Source organism: Acipenser ruthenus, chromosome 9 (assembly GCF_902713425.1).
Source record: "Acipenser ruthenus chromosome 9, fAciRut3.2 maternal haplotype, whole genome shotgun sequence".
In the NCBI taxonomy this organism is placed as follows: domain Eukaryota; kingdom Metazoa; phylum Chordata; class Actinopteri; order Acipenseriformes; family Acipenseridae; genus Acipenser; species Acipenser ruthenus.
Window position 1 is genome coordinate 8682069 of NC_081197.1, and position 21426 is coordinate 8703494.

Here is a 21426-nt window from a genome sequence, read left to right on the forward strand (position 1 = left end):
TCATATGTTCTTAATATGTTCTCCTGTACGGGGACGATTCAAATGCACAGGAACCAAAGTGCAAACATATTCGGTATCATATAATCCTGTACAACGTAGAGCTTAAATCGACTAAAACGATTACGGCCTCAAATTAATACCCGGGCTTTCTTACTATTATTAAAAACCTTGCCCTCTCTAAGCCTCCGATTGGCCGCCAGTTGTTTTTACAGTCAACGCCACGCCCAGCTAAACAAACTAAGTAGACGTCAGTCTTCTCGTAGCTTGGTCAGCCCCTGCACTGTGCAACACAATCGTTTGTTGGCAGTGTGCAACATATGAAAGGAATGGGGATTGTCTTGAATTGTTGAGTCTTTTTCCTGGCGTCTGTTTTTTTTTTGGCAACTAAGTAAGGAAACAATGAGGTGGAGCGTAAAGGATTAAGTACTCTTAAAAAATAATGACTTCAGAGACCGACAGCTTGGATGTTAGTTTTTTAAACGAAGAAGAAGCTGACAAGATCCTTGGAGTATTAGAAAGAGATGAAGAATTGAAAAGGGCTGAAAAGGAACGAATCAGGTAACTTACTTTGTTTGTCTTGTATTTGAATATAATGGTATTGGTAGAGGTATATTTTGCATCAGCACAACATTTGTAGTGGTGGCACATTGTTTTTGTTAGGACTTTTTTTATATGGTTTTAAAGAGTTTTTATAAATAACTGGTTTGACTACTTCACATAATTCCATAATTGATTTATTATTTAGTTTTATTAAATGGAAGAACTGCTAAGCTTATATATATATATATATATATATATATATATATATATATATATATATATATATATATATATATATATATGTAATTATGACACCGTTTAATGTATTCATGATTTTGAATGCTTGGGAGGTTTTTTGTTAGTTTTGTACTACAGGCACGTAACCGGTACACTTTATATGACAGAACCTTCAAGTTTACATTTGTTTTTAGAAAATTTTAGTGTCAGCGCTTTGTGACCACAGACATGAGATGCATGCAACCCAATACAGTATGTACTAAACTTAAAGCTTGATAGTTTCTCGAGTCCTGGGCATGATGCCAGGAATACTATTTGGTCTGTTTAGCCTATCGATCATCAACTACTAGAGTGGTATGTGTTCAGCAAACATAAGACACAAATGTAATTCTTCAATTTTAACATACGATTAGACATGGGGTAAATGGAAACTCGTGTTAGCGGTAGTATAAAGACATTTTACATATTCGTCGACGTTTTCGAAAATGAAAGCAGATGTGGACTTTGATAATGATGTGCACATTGACCTCGTACAGTCAGTGCATAGTCTTAATTACACTTCGGTTACTTTGGTAGAGATTGACTGGTCACGTTATGCGTAGTCAACCTGCGCTGGGCTCTCTGTCTTTTTTTATTTTTATTTATTTATTTTATTTTTATTTATGTTTTTCTCACTGTTTTCCATTTTGCTCTGGCTTTTAGTCTGTTTTGCAGTGCAAACAACAGTGCACACGTTATTTGATCAGTTACAAGGTAATATAATACATCCATAGGAAACCAACCATTATCTGAGTAAAACTAAACAAACTTGTCTAGCTGACAAACGTTTTGACGCATGGCTTTTTTAAATGTCTATTACAACATAAAAAGCTCTCCCAACTTGGCACTGTTACATTTATATCTTAGCAACAGGCAACACATATACAATGTTTACCAGTTTTTAAAGCGAAATGACTCAAAAAATATGCAGCTTTTTCTTAATTGTATTCAATTTTATCCCTAAAGCAACCCGTATTAAAGTTTACCAGGAGTATTTGCATATTTCCCATGGTTATACTACAGTATGTATTTACCAATGCTTACCATGGTCTGCCATGTTTTACTGGACCTCTTTACAGTGCACTAGCTGGAAATCTGTTAACAATCTGGAAGTGATAGCCTGCATACCATATTTCACACCCCCCATAAAAATGCCACACTCCAAGGCAAAGCACAGTAAATCATGTAGGCTATTCTGTGGGGAGAAAGTCAATTGGTGCCCAAAATTGGAACTACAGTGGATCCAGGTTTAAAAATACATTTCAAGTGGCTAATGAGGATCCCTTTGTAAAAGGTTTTAAAGGAGGTGGTGGGTGAGAAGTTTATTTGATCATTTGGTAAAGGAGATCACCTTTTGTAGATGAGCCTTGTTCTGTTTCTCCTTTACTTTGGTTTTGTAATGTGCCTGACTGCCTCATAAAAGTTCACAAAAGTAAAAGTATAGCAAAGTATAATAAAACACAAAGCACGGTAAAGCAAAGGTAAACACTGGCTGGGTTTACATGCATGTGAAAATCGACTCTACAGTCATGACTGTGTGAGGTTGTCACGCGAATACATCGTTAAACAGCAAAGGAACATCCTTTTGGCAGCGCAACTTTAAGGGAAGGGTCAATCACTTTCTCATGATAAAAATAGCTGTAAAAACCCATGTAAACCGGAGCAGGAATCATGTGTGTGTGTGTGTGTGTGTGTGTGTGCGTGTGTGTTGGAAAGGTAACCAGACAAACAAGTAGCTAATGCGCAACATAATTCAGAATGTGCGCGACAACACATGAATTCATTTCTCTTGTTAAATGTTTTTATCTTCATGGCAACGCATGATGAAGCTCTCCTCACGATATTCAGAGTCGTTCTTAGTAAGCAGACACGGACATTTAAATATCCCCTCCCCTAAATGACTATGAATTGAGTAATCTGCATTGGTACGGACGATTTTTTTTTTTCCTAAATCAGAACTGCATAGCAACGCATTTACTGAAAAGTACGACAAACACGTTGTGAGGAAAACTGTCATGACTTGTGCATGTAAACACCGCCACTGTAAAGTGCAGAAAGGTATGTTTAAGCAAATTTAAAAACATGGTAAACTGTGGTAGATGCACAGCATAGTAAATGCCAAACTGCAGAAATTACCTTGCATGGTACTTTTATAAGAAGTTTTTTCATTGTTATGTACTTAGTTGCATCATGAGGGCCAATTCCATGATGTTTATCCCATGTATAGTGAGAGTCATTTCAAGAGACAGGTGTGTAGGTAATTAGGGACAAAGGTGTTGTCAGTATTACTTTTTTATTTTTGCCAACTGGCTTTAAGAATTATGTTTCATCTGACAATTATATTTAATCACTTTACAAGCATGAACTTATCCCTGGAACAGGCTGAAAATGGTTATTATTTCAAATTAGTTCTGTGGCATGCTGTTACAAGGATACAACAATAATGCTTCACTGCAGGAACAAATATTTACAATCTGCTGCTGTATTTATTCCATAGCTTAACCTGTTTGTACGTATATGATCAATCCCAATTTTTAGACCAGCAGAATTCATTTGGAGTTAAATAAAGCACAAAGAGAAGGAACATACTTTTGCTTAATTCACTGTAGACAGAGGCAGTATGTTACATTTGCACCCCCTCTGAATCACAATGCATTTCCAATATGTTTAGACCCCAGCCAGGATTGAGTTTGAGCAACGCAATATCACAATGTGCAGTAACACTTTTATTTGTATTTTAGAAATCTTCAGCATGCCAAGAAAGACTTGAAATGGCTTAAAGGTGTGACCGGACAATGGTTTGAAGATACCAAAAAAAAAAAGTATAAAAATGAAGCAGACGTCAGTGACTTACTGAAACAGCCACTCAGCTTGAAAGTCAAGAATAATACCAGAGCTGGTGAGTCGGGTTATGCAATGTCTGGAATACATGGCAGCAAATACAAACAAAATGAGTCACCATGGTATAAACAATTGATATCCCAGCTCGCTCAGCGTGTGTAAGCTGTCATCCGCTGCAATAATGGAAGAATTTAAAGTGAGGAATCTTGGGTGTGTGTTATGAAAAAGGAGTTCTCCAGATAGTAAGACAAAGACTGACACATCTTGTTGACCCATTTGTAAATCCTTCAATAGAACTAGCTGTAGACCAGGCATGCAGGGCTATATTTATAAAATAGTGTGCGTTTTATTAGGTTTTTAGTTTTTTTGCAACCGCAAATAACTTGCTGAGCAGGTAACAACAAAATAGCAAGCTTTTAAAAGATATGTTTGCAATTCATTCTCCGAATAAAGATAGAAATGTGGTATATTGAGAGAGAGAATTGAAAAACAGCAAATACCTCTATATCCAAGGACATTTTTATTTATTTATACAGTAATCTGCGTCGCATATCTGACTGCGGTGGGACCGATATGTAGTAAGGGCAGATATGTAAAAAGGAGGATAAATGAATCCTGTTTTAAATGCCATTATACACAGCTGTAACAATTACTATATTCACACAATTATCGTTTAGAGATGCAGCTTTTATTAGGGAGCTCCACTAAATCCCTTGTTTAGAAATATACAGGGTATTAATGCTTGTGACAGAGTAGCCGTCTGCCATGTGGGTGTGTGCATTCGCTGCTGAGCAAGCAGGAGACGGAGGCTGAAGTTGCTACACCCTGCAGGCGAACAGGATTTATTGTCAACACTGAACAGCTCACGTGACACTACCATCAATGGCAGCGCACAGAGCCCATACAACACAGTGTACGAAAACTCTGGTAGAATCTGCAATCTCTAAACTAATCTTCTCTGTTCAATAATAAACTAACGTTGCTGAACAGGTTGATCATGGAGGATAAACAGTTTTGTGACGGGCGGATACATGATGGATTACTGTGTATATATATATATATATATATATATATATATATATATATATATATATATATATATATATATATATATACAGTGCCTTGCGAAAGTATTCGGCCCCCTTGAACTTTGCGACCTTTTGCCACATTTCAGGCTTCAAACATAAAGATATGAAACTGTAATTTTGCACGCCCAATTTTTCAGTTTTTTATTTGTTAAAAAAGTTTGAAATATCCAATAAATTTCATTCCACTTCATGATTGTGTCCCACTTGTTGTTGATTCTTCACAAAAAATTACAGTTTCATATCTTTATGTTTGAAGCCTGAAATGTGGCAAAAGGTCGCAAAGTTCAAGGGGGCCGAATACTTTCGCAAGGCACTGTATATATATGTAAAGCCAATTGCTCATTTGGTCTGTGTGTTTAGAGCAGAGCGTGAAATGACATGTATGTGCTGCCACTGACGCACTGCATGAGGTATGCAATGTATGAGCTGTGCAGTGCTTCTTCACACTTCTGTAAGGGAGTCTGGCTTTTTTGGAGAGTTAGAATTGCTAACACTAATGCCTTATTAGGTCTGTAAAAATAAAATCTCATTTAATTGCAGTGTGCAAATGAGGTTGGTGGTAGTAATATAGCACCTCTGTTCATTCCTTGGGAAAGTGATGTGAGGTCTGAGTATCTGGGGCTGGATGTTCACAAATACTTTTACATTCACTCCCTTAGTGTCGTGATAATTATCAATTCACGATTGTTATTATAAGCCAAAGGAGCAAACTATATTATCTTTGAGTTTGGAAATTTTGAGTGTGACTCAAGCTGTGTTTATCTGACTGTCTGAAAGCACATTTTCACTTCTTTTTCCGTTTCACATGACTCAGTATAAAAGGTGTGCTTGTGATCCCATGGAACTCAGTCAACATTCCACAGCTCCTGGAGGGTAAATATTGATCTGAGGAGGTGAACGATTTGGAGATCCTCAGATTAAAAAAAAAAAAAAAAAAAAAAAAAAACTGGAGGCACTATTTTATGACACCCAACAGCCAAATCTGTTATATAAGGATGGTTACTTGCTGAGTAGTTGTGTTTGTTATACTATATAATGGGTAACGTATGACTTGGAGTCCTGTTTGACAGAATAACACATGGGGGTAAGGGGATATTTTGATGTGGCGAATACTAAGGCTACAATGTGCATTTCCCTTTATTAAATATGGGGCTGGTAATGGAGGGAGTCCGAGCAGTTTCAGGTGGGGGCGATTGGTGAAGCGTCTCGCAACCATGCCGGGTCGCGAAAGGGAAAGATCTCTCCAATTACTTCCTCTTTCTTAGCCAATAGGGAGGACGGAGCCGTCACAGCAGCTAACCAACCTTTAAACTGCTCTCAGTCCTATCCTAGAATTACCAGAACTGGCAACCGAGAACACAAACCCACTTGTACTCGTGTCACCTGCTAACCATGGGATAAGAGCGCAAGTCCCCATGAACACATTTAATATGCACCCATCCCAATATTTGTTTATGCCCGGTGAGATTAAGCTCTCCTGTATTAGGGACTGACTACACCCTGAATCCAAGAGAGCCTGGGTTTGTGTACCATCCACTGTTACAGGAATAACAAAACCCGTCTGCTGGAGTGACTGAGGTAATTGAACACTCTTACCTGGTCGGATGATGTCACATTCAATTGCGGGGCACTCCCGAGTAATGTGACCCACCTCCCGGCATGTCCAACACCTTGGTGGACTGGTTTCTTGCCTCAGAGCTTCAGAATGCGGTCGAAAGACGGGAGCCATAAAAGCTCAGTGGTAGAATGGCCGCGCAAGTCTCCAGTCTGACCCTGCAGCAGCCCGTGGGTATCCCCACCCTGCCCCGCCACCACCGCCACACTTCATCCAAAGACCTGGCTACCCCTTCCCCCCAGTCCCTTCGCCCTACCTGGGCCCAGTAATGAGGGTGTTGCTGGAGTAGCAACCTTCCCAGGCAGCCTAGCAGGCGTTGGTTCTGCTGCCTGGAACTGTACCGCCAGTAGCACTGCCTAATCGAAAGTAGTAGGTGCATGCCATTGCACCCATACAAGCGGTTCCAGGACCAAGCACTCCATGAACCGCTCAACCACAATTACCTCCATCAGCCTAGCTTTGGTGGTTGCATCCGGATTCAGCCAGCCCATAGCGTAATCCTTCAAGCAATGGGCAAAGACCTCCTCCCAAAACTTGCGGTGGTAGCCCTCCAGAGTCACCCCCACGCGGTTGAGAATGGCCACCTTCAGCATGGGGTAATCGACCATCGCCGTGGGATCCAAGGTTCTGGCAGCCACTTGCGCCTCCCCCGTCAACTGTGGCAGGAGATAGCCATCTTACTGAGCCTGAGGCTACCCAGCGGATGTCGCCATAGCCTCGAACACTTCCAAATAGGCTTCGGGCCAATCCTCTTCTATCATCTTTGTTGGCCTCCATAGCCTCGGGTCTGGCCCTGCAGGTCTGGCACCTCCCTGCACGGCCACCGTCAGGGTTTGGCGCAGGAGGTCCATCATTGCCGCAAACTGTACGGCATCCATGTTCTGCACTGCTGTAGGTGTGAAGTGCCAGTGAATCCCACTGGTGACACCATGTGTGGGAGGGTGTGTGAATTCACTGGCCACAAGACAGAACTTTAGTTGAAAACGCCGCTTGGCGTCCTGATTTATTTCCGCCACAAGGTGGCACTGTAGCACTGTTTCCAATACCAGCAGTGGTAAAAGGTTGGCCATTCAATCATGGTGCACACGCAGGTGCTCCAAATAATATTACAAACAAAAGGGCGAAAGTAAAAAGGAAAATAAAACACAATAACAAAACTACAAATATTCCCCCATCATTGGTACCCGCACGGCTTGGGTCTTCAGCCTGCGCTTTGCTATTCCCCTACTATACTCTATGGGGTTGCCCAGGATTTCCCCACTAGCTACACACGTCCCGATTCGGGTACATAATTACAATTACTTTTTCACTGTTTCTTTTCTCCGGTTCGGCTGTCTTGCTCAGCCTTGTTTGCCTGTCCCTTTTTGTTTCTCCAGTCCCTCACGACCAGTTCTGTCACTGTTCTTCTTCCTTAACTGGCGGGGCTGAGGAATAACAAAGCACAGTTTATATAGGTCAGGCACCCCGCAAGGCCCGCCCCCGACCACTCAGAGAGAGGGAGAGAACACACCCTCACCCAACCTCTCGGTCTCATCACCATGATCGACAGGCAGATCCTACAGGGCTCCCAACCCCCCCCCCCACAGGATCATGCATACTTCAGATAGCCAGGACAGATCTTGCCCTGTTACACCATTTTAGGGACATGTAACATAAAAATAAATGTAATTTAAGAGTCAATTAAAAATATGAAAACTAACATAATTACAGAAAGCATAATCTTTTTATATTTAAATTTAATTCATGCACTCATCACAGAGCAGTGGAAATAAGTTACTCAGTTACTGTGCTGGTTAGGGGAGCAGTGTAACAAGGGTATACCTTCCAGAATAGTTGCATTATTGATTTAAAGTGAAGATACGTTTGTAACTTTGGCATTGCAAGAAAAAAACTCTTCTGTTCCAGGTTAAACTCCCTGCCTACAGCATCCTTTGAATTGAACGGTCCATTAGAGACCTGATAGAAACAGACCAGATTGATTTCAAATCACGTTGAACTCTTGTCATGTTAATGTGGTGTAAGATATTGCATTTGTCTAAACTGTTTCTTTCTTTCACATTATCCTGCAGACCTTAAAGTCTCAAAAACAAAAAGCTTCCTGCAGCGCGAGGATGACATGATCACAACCGCTGTCTTGAATGGCAGCTCCTTCCACTCTCGCCTGTATTCCTTTTTCACATTAAAGATCCCGGGGAAACGTGGGGCGAAGCAGCCCCCCAGTAAACAAACGTAAGTTGAATAAATCAATTGCATCACTAAGTTTTATCACTGAAAATTGCTTTTGCCATAAGTTCCGCCGACATTAACAAAAGTTGTTTATTTTTAGTTCCTTTTCATCTTTAAATGTCAAAACTTCTAATTGGATTTGAGCAGAGTGTGCAACCCTTATCGTCTTATTTCAGTTAGTGAGTAATACGCTGGAATGTATAAAGGGGGCTCAGTCTTTCCTTCTAAACAGTAGGTAATAACCCTCAAGGATAATTCATTATTAAACTTATCTTTCACTTGCAGCCATGCAGAACACAGATAACCTGCATACTGCTTCTGTGCACTGCTACCTCCATTTGCTGTTTCTGATAAGGAACATTTCTGAAGGGTTTTCCGAATAAAAGGTTCATTTGCCCTCTACATTGGTGTTTAATTACAGATACAGTAAAGAGGAAAAGGTTGCCATAAGGGATCCAGTTTACAACCAGTCTTTGCTTTCCTGCTGAACCAATACCAGTTCATACCATTTTCAACCAGTCCATGCATTTTACAGGTGTGCCATCACCAAGACGTGTTAGTTTGTTATTTCAGTAAACCCTTTTGTGCTTAGTCATTCTAAAAGAATGCTTACATCATAAGGACACACATTGAAAACAGACATGCAGGTTCACATGGCTATGTCGTACACACCTTCACTTGTGTTGTGTATCACAAAGGTGTGTATGAAAGCTGCTTGGGCACTTCCCTTCACAGTCCAAGTGCAGTCCTGACCTTAACACCCCCTGCCATTCATTGAAAATCGGGGTGGGGAGGAGGGGATAATAACTGGACATACTAAATAAAAAAATTAAAAGAAGTCAACAAACAAAATATTCTTTCATTATTTTGTAATTGTATCTTAAAAATTTGACGACTAAATGTGTAAATATGTCGCAACAAACTTTGTTGATGTAAATTAAGTATTTCATTCCTCAATTAACTGAGATTCCATTTAACTCTTTACTTCTTTTCCAGTAATTACTAAAGATAGGTGTGACAATATAATCGCCACACCTGAAATAATTGTAAGGGGATGGAATCCTTGTGGATGTCATCCACAGTTGCAACGTAATCCTTCATGCATTCAATAAAATACAAATTTTGCTCCAATGTGTAATTCTTAACACGTTTAGTTGTCATTAGGGAATTCAAACCCAAATTAATCTTTGCGTTTTGAGAACTTAACACAAGAACAAACATGTATTGTATTGTGGTACACCTAGGTAATATCTTGATCACCTATTTTGTGAATTCTATTAATGTACTGAGCAACTTCAGTGTTTAAATACTGCTGGATTAACAACCTTGCTGGAGCTATTGGCAGCTTGTTATCTATCTCACAGTCGCCAGTGCCTAAAGGGTCACTTTCATATAAACATGATTAAATTTCATTTCTTGCGAGGTCTTTACAGTATATATTTTGTATAGCTGTAAAGAAAACCTTTTCTGTATTGTGGAGTAGCGTCCCGGCCAAGGCTGGTCTGTGCCCTTGAAACATTAGACGCAGAAACAGAATATATTGAAAACAGCTGTGCCTGTATATTTATTCATAAAATCAAACAAAATAAACAAAACAAATTCCTAACTATAAGCCGTTTACCGGTCACCAAAAACAATTGTTACACACAGTTCACAAGTTACACACAATACAAATTGTATAATAACTTCTGACCACACAGGGTATGCAGTGGCTTCACACAGACTTCTAACACACGTTTGAAACATGCTTTTATACCTGCCTGCTTAACCCCAGGCAGGTGTCCTTTATTCCATTAGCTCCAGGTGTTTCCCCTCCTGGCTCTAATGCAAACCCCAAGGCATTCTGGGGGGTGTAGTCCTATATCAAACCCCTGGACTACATTTTCCTTTATCCTCCCACCACTCTTCAACAGTACAGTATATAGTGTAATTCAGGGGTTCATTTATAATTGCATTTGGTGTGTGTGTGGATAATAACATCTGAGTGAATGAGATCTGGTGTGATCAGGACTAAATTACCATAGTTGGGTAATTGTGTACAATTTGTAATTCATTTGAAAAATGTTTTCTTCAGAACAATTATTTGTAAGAATTGAGTGTGTTAATTGCAACAGGTCTTGTCTACATATTTTGTTTAATTAAATTGCATTTTAGAATTACTGTATTTCAGCAATAGTACACAATTTAGATTTACTGAGGTATGTTAAAATAAAATAAATATTGTAAGAACAACACTGATAATAATTCTTCTTTACAAGTAGAAGGGAACATAAATGAAATATGGAATCATGAATTCTGTCCCCCTCCCCCACTCACTGACACTCTCCCAGACAGGGAGGGAAGGGTCAGTTTAACCCCGGGATCAGCTGAAACCGAAGTTAGTACTGTATATTTTTACATTGCAATTGGTATTAGTTTGGGATTAACTGGAGGTGATCCGCAGATAGTATCGTACTTGTTTTTTTTTTGTTTTTTTTTATTCTGTAAGATAGTTTTAATAATGACTTGATTTAAATAATATCACTATAAGAGCAGATTTTCACATAAACATGTGCTACTTAGAGCATTATTATATATGGTACAAAGTTCATATTTATATGTGAATGAGTGCAGCTCAGCTTGTTACACTGCAGAGTGAATTATTGCTGTTTAAATGGATCAGCCTGCGTCACAAATGAAGAAGTAATTCCTTTCCATTCTGTTTGTGCAAATAGAAAAAGTACACGCTGGAAGTTTACAGAGGATAAACAACCCCTTCTATACTCTATAAAGTTCATTCCCTTTTTTAAAAAACAATATTAATAAACAACTCGGTATGTTCAGTTAAGGGTCCAATGCTTACCTTTTTTTTGTTACATATTCAGGCCTGTGGAGTATTCTTGTTCCCATGCTGATCTGACCCTAAAGCTAATGGCAGTGTAGACCTTTCAGCTCTTGTGATGAGTTTAACTGCAAATTAACCTGTAATGAGAGGAAATGATCAAGTGCTTAATGCCTGCAGTCTTCAAAACTCACTTATAAATTACTTCTTTTTAGTTTTAGTACTATTATATATATATATATATAATTTTTCCCAATAGAGGCTGTTTTCTAAGTCCAAAATTGCATTTTTAAATTAGGGTTAAACCCACGTGTAAATTGTTTGAAATATGTAGTTGATCCCTTCATTTATAATGTGAAGAAATGATAAATCGATGATACTTTTTAAAATGTTATTTAGTGTTAAATACAAGTATATTAAAATGTAAAGCTTCAGGTGATTACTTTGTTAAGAGTATGATAAAAAAAAAATAGGACTCCAGTTCAACCTATTGAGTGTTTGTGTGGAATTAAAGCCTGATAAGACACTTTTTTAAAATGTGCATATATATATATATATATATATATATATATATATATATATATAATATATATTTTATTAAACAAAATAGTAACAAATAATTCCCATTACCAAATTGGGGCACTACTGTAACTAAATTCACTCAGCTTTCCAAGGAGAAACCCTCAAGTCTAATACATTACATCCCCACCCTTTCCTGTTGTGCTCTATTTCAGTAAAACATCTGTCGATAGTTTTGTTTTATACATATTGGTTTAAGAAGGTGGTGCAACTGAAAACTAGCAAAAAGCAAACAAACACAAAAAAAGGTTTTCGGTCCATAAAAAGTAACTTTAGAGGCAGGAGATATGCTATCTGTAATGTTAAATGTAAAGGTGCAATAAATAGTGTGAAGTTGAAAAGCTTAAGGAGCCATCCTGGTCTGGGTGAAGCTGCATTGAACTGCGGAGAAGAACACATTCTGCTGTCGTTTGGCCAGTGAATGTACTTGCTCAGCTACGGGGTGCAGCACAGTTTTGTGGTTTGGACTAAGATCTATATCTTTAACAGTTAATCTGGAAAGCTTGATTGTACAGTATCTGCAAATGTCCTTGTTCTTGTTGTAAAGTAAAACATAATAGTTGGTACTATAAATAAGTGGTTTGTTAAGTAAAACATAAAGTAGGTATTATAAGTAAGTTTCGAATGATAAATGTAATAGAAATAAAATATGATGTATTTAAATATTTCCAATACTACAGTATGTTGGAGCTACTTTTGATCATTATTACATTTCCCAAGCTAACAGCTAATTGTATACTGATATAGTAGAAATATAGTATCTTTTAAATTAGGATAGTTCAAATACAGGGCTGCAGCATATATAACAGCTCTGTTATGTGCAACTATAGGTATATAACTTTAGAGTTTCTTATTGGAACTATAACTAAATAACCTTGATGTATTTGCTTAAGCCATGCCAATGGGATTGCATGGTGTGCGAAACAGCTTCCATTTTTTTTTGTATTTTGTATTTCTTACCTGCTGGAACCTGCCCTGATTTATGTCCTGCTTGTGTCTCGTACAACACTGTTTTTTTACATCGACTTTTACATTGTCCAACTACCTTTTCCCTTTCCAGGGAGGAGAGTATTGCCAATTGTAAACTGAAACCACTTCCCAAGTGTCAAGTAATGAAATGCACAATCCGAAGACTTTTATTGCATTTCCAGAGATTCATAGATTTACTGTGCTTTGGCTGCAGTGTGAAGTCTGAACAGTTTAATGAATGATGTTTTGTTTGTTTTTTTGTAGCAGTTGTAACGTTGAAGTTGTTAGACGGCCTGAAGTACAAGACCAAGCAGAGGTAAGAAATGATCCGGAAGGCTGGCATTGACCAATTTGGATACAGTTGCAGTAAATTTACAATCTCCATTGCAACATTTCTGTGGAATGCACTCGATGAGCTGTGATGGAATTTATACAGTACGGAATCGGTTACAAGTAAAGCACTTTTGCAAAACACCAGATGCTTGGTAATTGTTTTTCTGAAAATATGTTCAGAGGGGACGTGCAAAACACACACATGGTCCACATTAATACATTATGAATTAATGTAGACTACAAATAAACTGCAACTGCAAAAAAGGGCTTCACATTTCAACTGTGTTCCAACATGTTAATGGCATGTGATGCTTTTCTTTTTGAACTGGTTACCAGCCAAAGTCAAATTAAGATTACTTCATGATGATATTAGGTGTATGCTACAATGACTATCCTACCTAGCTTAACCCACAACTGGTCTTTTTATAAACAGGTTTGCTTGGGTGTGTTCTTCTAATACATGTGGGTTCTGTTAGAATTATTTTATAATAATACGTAAATGGGAAAAAAAAGCAATTACTTTTTGGCCAGTACTCAGATCCTCTTTAATGTCATTGTGACAGGGTTTCCAATGTAGCTGGGTTTGGTAGTTCATTCTAGAGTGCATAGTATTGCCTTGGCAACTGATTTTCAAAGTGTAACATTTCAGTGACAGAGGCCCAATTTTCAAAACATTTTTCTCCAGTCCATTACAGAATAACTCAAGGAGAAAAACCCATGTTAAAGTTACAAAATTAGAAACCATCTGAGTATGTTAAATAGACCTTGTATTATACTACTGAGCTGTTTAGTACTGGCTTGATAAAATAAACAGATGTTTTTCTCCTTTGAAAATTATCCCCACATTTCACAATTCAAATGGCCTGTCCTCATATGGATAATACATATTTGTAACATATTTACATATGTTTGCAAGCAGGTGTTGACAAGACACATGCACACAAGATTATCACACAAGATAAAATGAATAAATAAATAAGCCGAATAAATGTCCCTTTCCACTGAGGAGATTGACAGGATATGTTGTTTTTAAGGCCCTGGTTTTAATGTGATATAAGGGAGTGTTCAGTAAGGCAGCAGAGGAAGTCATTTTACACCTATATTTTAAACAGGTTGAAGTAAACACTGAAGTTGTACCAGAGGAAAGCAAACACACCCTTCAAAAAGGAATCCAACAACAACATTTCAACGAAGAGAACAAAGAGTCTATTGACCTATTGCTAGAACAGGAGATTTTCAGTGGTAAGTTTGGGCTTCAGTACAAGGATGGTTCAGAACCACAGCACGTTTTAGGTCCTGTACCTTGTTGCCTGCAGCTACGCAAAGCCAGAAATAGTATATACTAAAATGAGGTTTTACATGGGTGTCCTTCTATCTGTCTATCAGTTCTGTGTCTAACAAACCAGTTAAGGCATTGAGGTCATTGTCACACAGATAAACCAACCACACGTAATATACAAGGATTATGGGAGACCTTTGACCTCCCAGTCAAGGTCACAGAATACCGGGCCACTATTCTGTAGAACTAACGGTTCAATTTGAATACATTTTTGTGCAATTGCAAGTACAAACTTGGTTCCTATAGCGACAGAAATAAATCTGTGTAATGAAAGTAGGTAATTTCTAACAATCCCTTCATTCCACTACTGAGAAACATCGAAAGCTTTTAAGAAATGAGTCAGACAAAACAAGCCTTTAAAAACCTTTCTAGTGAAAACTAGCGATTTCACCCAACACTCCCAAAGAAGTCATTGTTACACTGAAAAATAGGGAGAGGTTTCCAGGCAGGAAAGAAACCACAATAATAGGAGGGAAAAATCAAAGATGTGACAGGAGTATAATGGCTTACAAAAAAGAAAAGCAAAATACTTTAATACAATGATCTGGAGGGTCAAAACACACACACACACACACACACACACACACACATACATATATATATTATAGTTAGTCAGTTTTATTAAAATTAAGTGGGACTAACTTTAATCCTTGATTGATAACTTGTTTGTTACTCGTTCTTTCTTAATTTAGTTTATATTTCTAAATATTGGGAGTGTTTTTATTGTTACGGTTTTTAATATTTCATTTGTAACCTGAAAATATCATTAAAAGACTCTGCGTGTAACATTCAGAACATCTTTAATACCACATTTAACCAATGATAATAAAGTTAGACATGTTATGGATGTAAACATAAATATATCTGCTCTAAAGTAATCAAGTTATTTGCTTTTGAAGTTTTAGATGACCTGGATAACAAACTTGCTGAGGAAGAACTTGTCGATTTGGAAAGCTCTGGACTTTGTTTCCATGACTACTTAGAGGAGCAGCCTGACCCGCTAACACAGAAGGAGGAGACATCAATAACTCATCCCTCAAAGGAGAAACCAAGCCATTCTTCATCAGATGACAGTGGGAATACTCTAGAAAATGGAACAAAGAGTGCCTCAGTCACTGCAATTGCTGCACACAATCAACTGAAGGATTATACAACAAATAGAACACAATCATCCGCAGATACAGAACACCCACCAGAGAGTGAAAAAGACGTTATCAAAGGACAACCACCGTCTGTTTTGAAGAATGATCTCTGGCCTGCCGTTGGTGATGTCCACAATCCAAAACTGAAGAGAAGCAAATCGCTGAGCATTCTTGATTTGCACAGTCCAGCAAATGAAGGGGAAAACAATTCAGAATACTTGTGTTTAGAAAACAGAACAATGGCTGTTCACTCCTCAGGTACAAGCTACCCAATAGTAGGTGGCAAGAGGAGGCAGAAAATAGACCTAAAACGGATGTACAGTTCACAAGATGCGTTGAGAAGACAATATTCCACCACCATTGATGACTATGTTGATTTTTATAAAAAGAACACTGAGTTTAAACCTCTTATGGTCATTACAAAGGAAACCAGTGGGGATGGTGATCTTTACTCATACAGCACTGAACTTCTGCCGCGATACATACCCAAGGACTGTGAAAGAGTCCTGTCTCCTGTTCATCCAAAGGTTTCAGAACCCTTTGGAAGCCGACATGATAAAGTAGGCAGTTGGTTAAGGGATATATCAAACAGTAACACTTTAGACTGTAAAACAGAACAAATGCAGGACCTTGACAGCTCATCGAGGATCATTCCGGGCCAAGAAAGGCCCGTTGTGAAGGATATTTCCCAGTTTCATGCGTCTTACTGTTTTCAAAACATGCCTGACAGACATGATGACACTGGTGAAATTTCCCAGTTGATTGAGCCAAATGAGACAAAGGGACATTACCAAAAAAGAGACCTGCATAACTTGAGTCCTGTGTCATCTGACCAAAGCAGAACATTTTATCCAAGCAGCTTACCTTACACAAGCTCTTTAAACAACCGAATCAGTATATACAACAGCTTGAGGGGAAATTCTCAGGGGCCAGTCTCGCCCAGCACTGAGAGAAAACCCTTGTATTCCCCCACTGGATTACACAAGGGAAGCATTTTGCAAAGCAATGAGAAAAATATGAATTTAGTGTTGAGGAATCGTGAACTTTCAAGGACAAACTCTTTACCTTTCACTGTAAGCTCAAGCCTTACCAATCAGAACTTTGTAAATGCGAATGCTGAGCCTGTACAGCACATGCAAGAATATACAGGTATACCTCACTCTCCTAACATGCAAGGCAGTCATCTGTCACCAGCTAGTAGACAAAACAGTGGAGACTACTCTGCAAGACATGCCATCTACAATTTATCCCATAGGCCAGTTTCACCTCTTAAAAGTATGGCCCACCCAGCTGAAATGCAAAATTGTGCAGTTCCTGATGTTCCAGGCAGCAGATTTAAAAATGCCACCAGTCCAGTTCATTGTAAAAGTCCAGTATCCCCATCCAGAGTCCCTTTTCGTGGAAGTAGTTTGCATACGTATTCACCCACTAAAGATTTCAGCCCGGCTAAACCAAAGTCTCCTTTGAGATTTTTCACTGATGTCAAATCACATTGTGATCTGCGTGGAAATCTTTCCACTCCCTCTACCCCTGGTTTGGAAGACAGCAGGTTGTTTTACAATGTAAATGTTTTCCACACAGCTGCACACACGGAATCAGTATGCGACTCCTATGAAAGCAAAGCTGACAACCACTCTCCAATCGCTAAATATCAAAGTAATGTTCTAGATCTGCCCGATTTCGCACCTAAATCCCTGCCTGCAGTGCCTACCACCATCTATGGGAGCAGACTGAGTACGTCGTCCAGCCACAGTTCTGCTGTTTCACCACACAGCCGTGATTCAGAGCAGCTGTCACCTTACACTACTGAACTGGAAGCAGGGACAATGCATCCCTTTCACCAAGCCGCTAACACTCTTCAGAAAACAAAGTTTGACAATATTTATAAGCTTCATACCCCTCTAATTGATACAAGGTCTGCATCTGAAAGGATGAGCCATAGCATAGCAGTACACCGGAATTTCTACCCAGTTGCCAATAAGCAAACTGTAAAAACAAAAGAAACTGACAATTTTAATTCTGGAATTAAACATTCAGCTGCCATCATGGTAAATGCGACCAGTGACCACCAGTCTAAACTTCCATCACCTGCAATACACAGTAAAAATGCACACAACACTGGAGGTAGTTTTCTCTTAAACAAACAAGGTGACTTTTCAGCTGAGAGCGTGAACACCTTTAAAAATGCACCGGTAATAAATGAAAGAGAGCATGACACTCTTCTCTCACTGGATTCAAGCTACTCCCCTGAAATTACCTGGGACCAAACTCAGAAGAGACAAAACATGAACAAGGGTTATTTACCACATGGTAGGCAACAGGGAGCTCCAGTCTCCCCACATGCAACAGAAAATGAAAAGTCCTCTGAACTTCGACTCTTTAACAAATCTGGCGTTGGCACAGAAAGTAAAGTGGATCAAACCCTAAACCGTACAAAGCTGACATTTAGTGATAAATGGTTTGAGGATGAGATCCTAACAGCAAGAAAAAGGAGCAAGACAATGTTTGATGCCAGTTCGAAAAGCTTGGATCTGAACTATAAAAACACTCTGGCTAACAAGGAGTTCCAGTTTTCATATTCTGACAAAAACAGAAACACGTTGGTAAATAATAATTACACTGTGCAGGAATCAAATCTAGACTGTCCGAATAACTGGAGTCAGCAAAAGAACATTTCTTTTAGTGAATCTGAGGACTTTCAATACAACGCGTATAATATCAATAGCTCAAGAAGCCTGAAAGATATAAGTATGAACTGCAATCGGTTCTATTCAATGGATTATAGACCAACAAACAATCGATCTTATTCTGTAAACAGTTACCATAATGACAGAACTTCAGGGTACAATAGGTTGTCCACTGCTACAAAAGTGACTACTACAATGAAGCAAAATGCACTATCAAAGTCTCATTACAAGCTGCCCCTGTATGATCCAGAAGACGTGGAAAATAAAAAAGAGTTTAAGACACAACAGTCGGGTAACAACAGCACCAGGCATAAAAGTGTTTCCTTTTGTGAATCGGAGGGAATGCAAAACAGCACTAGTGGAAATATTCTGAGCTCAAAAAGCCTGAAAGACTTGAATGTCAACAGAAACCATTTCTTTACCACAGATTATGGATTGAAACATAATCGATCATATTCTGTGAACAGTTTCAGCAGCAAAACATCTCGGTGCAATCGGTTGTCAACTGGGCCAAAACTCTGCAAGTCTCAGTCTGAGCTGCTCAACTACAACCCAGAGGACATAGAGAATGAAAACGAGGCTTCGCACTACAGGATGAGTAAAGCCAATCGTAACAAAAACGTTGGAGGCAAAAAAAGGCTGCCTGAGATTTCAATATACGACGAGGAGCAGCAGGCCATGTACTTGGATCACATCAGGAAATCCCTCACTGTCGGGAGAATATGGAAACCGGGTTGTCTTCAAAATCCTTCTTCACCTAACAATGAGGAGCCCTTGTCTCGAGAGAGAGTCGTGTTGCTTGGCTCTACTTCCACAGGGAGCAGGACAGCGTCACAAGACAGCCTGTCCCCCAGTGGGCAGATGCCATCTAGGAGTTATCTAAACAGCCTTTCTGATTTCGTGGAGTCAGACTCGGATACCACAACAGATGACGAGTATTACTTGAATGTAGATGAAAATGATAAAGAGTCAGAATTGTGAACTAAAATAAGGCGACTGTAAGTGCATATATTCAGAGCTGTATGTAGAAAGCTACGAGCTTTGAGTCGTTCAGGTACTGGTTATATACTTGGCTCAAATCATTTCACTTATTGTTTTCATGCCTCAATCCATAATCATGTCCTTTTGTGAATAGAAAAGGTAGTAAGTTTAGCCTATTTGACTGCTTTGCTATATATTGATCATCAGTAATGTTTTCCATGGGTGTAGTGATCAGTGATGCTCACATTTGTAGATGAATGGAATAGCAGTTGACATTAAACAGTATAAACACTCAATGGGGTCCTGCATCTGTTCTCTTGATATCAAATAGTTTGATCAAATCCACATGACAGTGAGCTGCTAACCTTTGATTTTAATTTTAGTGTTGCTATGCTTATTGAAGTACCAAATAATTATGATAATTGTGTGCAATTATTTCATGCTAACGCTGTTTTAAATTCACAGGTGAAGTTTGTTTAAAAGCTTTTCCACAGAGTAACAATTCCTGGGTTTAAAGAATACACTTCCTGTGTGTGTATTTTGGGGTTCTGCAAAGAAGCTGATGCACAGTGACTCAGTTTTGTCCCTTGTCTGTGCTGTTGTATAGAACGTGTTCTCTCAACATTGCAGCAGTTGTATTTGTTCAGTCCCCAGGAGAATAGTTCTGGGTGAAGCCAAAATGTCATCTCAATGAACAAGCAACATTTCACCATAGAAAGCAATGTAATGAGACAGGAAATGTTAAGTGTAAGACCAGTTTTTTAAAACAAAGAGTTTTTTTTTGTTTTGTTTTTTTATTGTATTTTCTGGTCTGCTTGGATATTCCCTGATTGAAACTGAGCATTGTATGACAGCTGCAAAGTTTGATAAAGCAAGTTGATTGGTTGGAAGGCTCCAAGATGCATAGACTTCTGGCACTTATAATGTCCATTTTAAATATTAGTATTAGTAAATCAAGCATGCAAATAGAATGTAATCATTCTTCTGGTGGAAATGTAATGTTTTTCTACAGCACATCCAATACCTTCATGTCTTATCTCATCACACGGCCTTTAAGAAAAACTGGTTACAAAATGTGCAAAAGCTAATAGATATCGATGTTGAGCTTCATAATGAACATGAAATCCGATGCATGATTGTAAGCACTTTGTTTTAATTAAGAAGTATATTGTGTTTTATTCTTTTTTGGAGAACCAAATACATTAATAACATATTACTGTTTTAAGTAATTTATTGTGTACATATTGAATATACAGTGTTTATTTTGATAAAGAAAGGGTTAAGCTAGACAAAAGCGTGTGGTTTTATTAATTATGAAAAGTTTTAATGTATATAGTACTGTACCTGTACACTGTTTAAATATTTAAATGAAACTGTCATTCCAGTATATCCATTTAGGTTAATGTTTGTGTTCATTTTGTCATTCAGTTGCATTTGTGTTTATAATAAAGGGATTAATAGATGTATACAGTACTACAATTGTGTGATGCATTGATTTAATAGATTTTCAATAAACACTGCAATACATTTTTAATTTTACAACTTTAAAAATACTGAAGTTTAAATAACATTATAATCTTAAACAGACACTGTCTATCCCTAATTACTAGGCAATAGCAAATTTCAACTATATTATTTGTCAATACAACTAGATACTGGTAACAGCAGAAAGCTAAATAAGGAGCTCTTTTAACTGCTACCTCCCACCTACGTCATCTGTTGCTTACTTGCTACATTCCACCAGTACACTCCAGGCCTACTTGTCCTGAAGGAATGACCTATCCCTCCACGAGAGTTTCCATAGCAACACAAACAAACAATGTATGTGTTCCAGACATGTTCCTGCACTTTTACTTTTCTTTCTAAACAGCTGAAGGGCTTTTGCCCGAAACATCCTGAAAATAAAAGATGTTTTAATCTTTTAAAAAATGTTTGTGTACACTTTTTTTACAATCATTTTATTAGGCACTGCTAGGGTCTTCAGTGATT

At 38.4% G+C, this 21426-nt stretch overlaps 1 protein-coding gene across 1 annotated transcript; it reads left to right on the plus strand.

Annotated features, from left to right (window-relative positions):
* The first annotated feature begins 204 nt into the window (after positions 1 to 204).
* Positions 205 to 20910, plus strand: LOC117405616 (uncharacterized). Its single transcript, XM_059031065.1, has 6 exons — positions 205 to 558; positions 3558 to 3715; positions 8430 to 8589; positions 13220 to 13271; positions 14401 to 14530; positions 15527 to 20910. The coding sequence occupies exons 1-6, from the start codon at positions 440 to 442 to the stop codon at positions 19435 to 19437; spliced, it is 4530 nt and encodes a 1509-aa protein (XP_058887048.1). The 5' UTR covers positions 205 to 439; the 3' UTR covers positions 19438 to 20910.
* Positions 20911 to 21426: the final 516 nt, after the last annotated feature.

What these genes read in the sequence shown, in the direction of transcription:
- LOC117405616 (XM_059031065.1), top strand. Translation starts at nt 440, where the DNA reads ATGACTTCAGAGACCGACAGCTTGGATGTTAGTTTTTTAAACGAAGAA. An exon ending in CAGCCCCCCAGTAAACAAAC is followed by an intron (nt 8,590 to 13,219) that starts GTAAGTTGAATA and finishes GTTTTTTTGTAG; the next exon opens with CAGTTGTAACGTTGAAGTTG. An exon ending in AGAACAGGAGATTTTCAGTG is followed by an intron (nt 14,531 to 15,526) that starts GTAAGTTTGGGC and finishes TTGCTTTTGAAG; the next exon opens with TTTTAGATGACCTGGATAAC.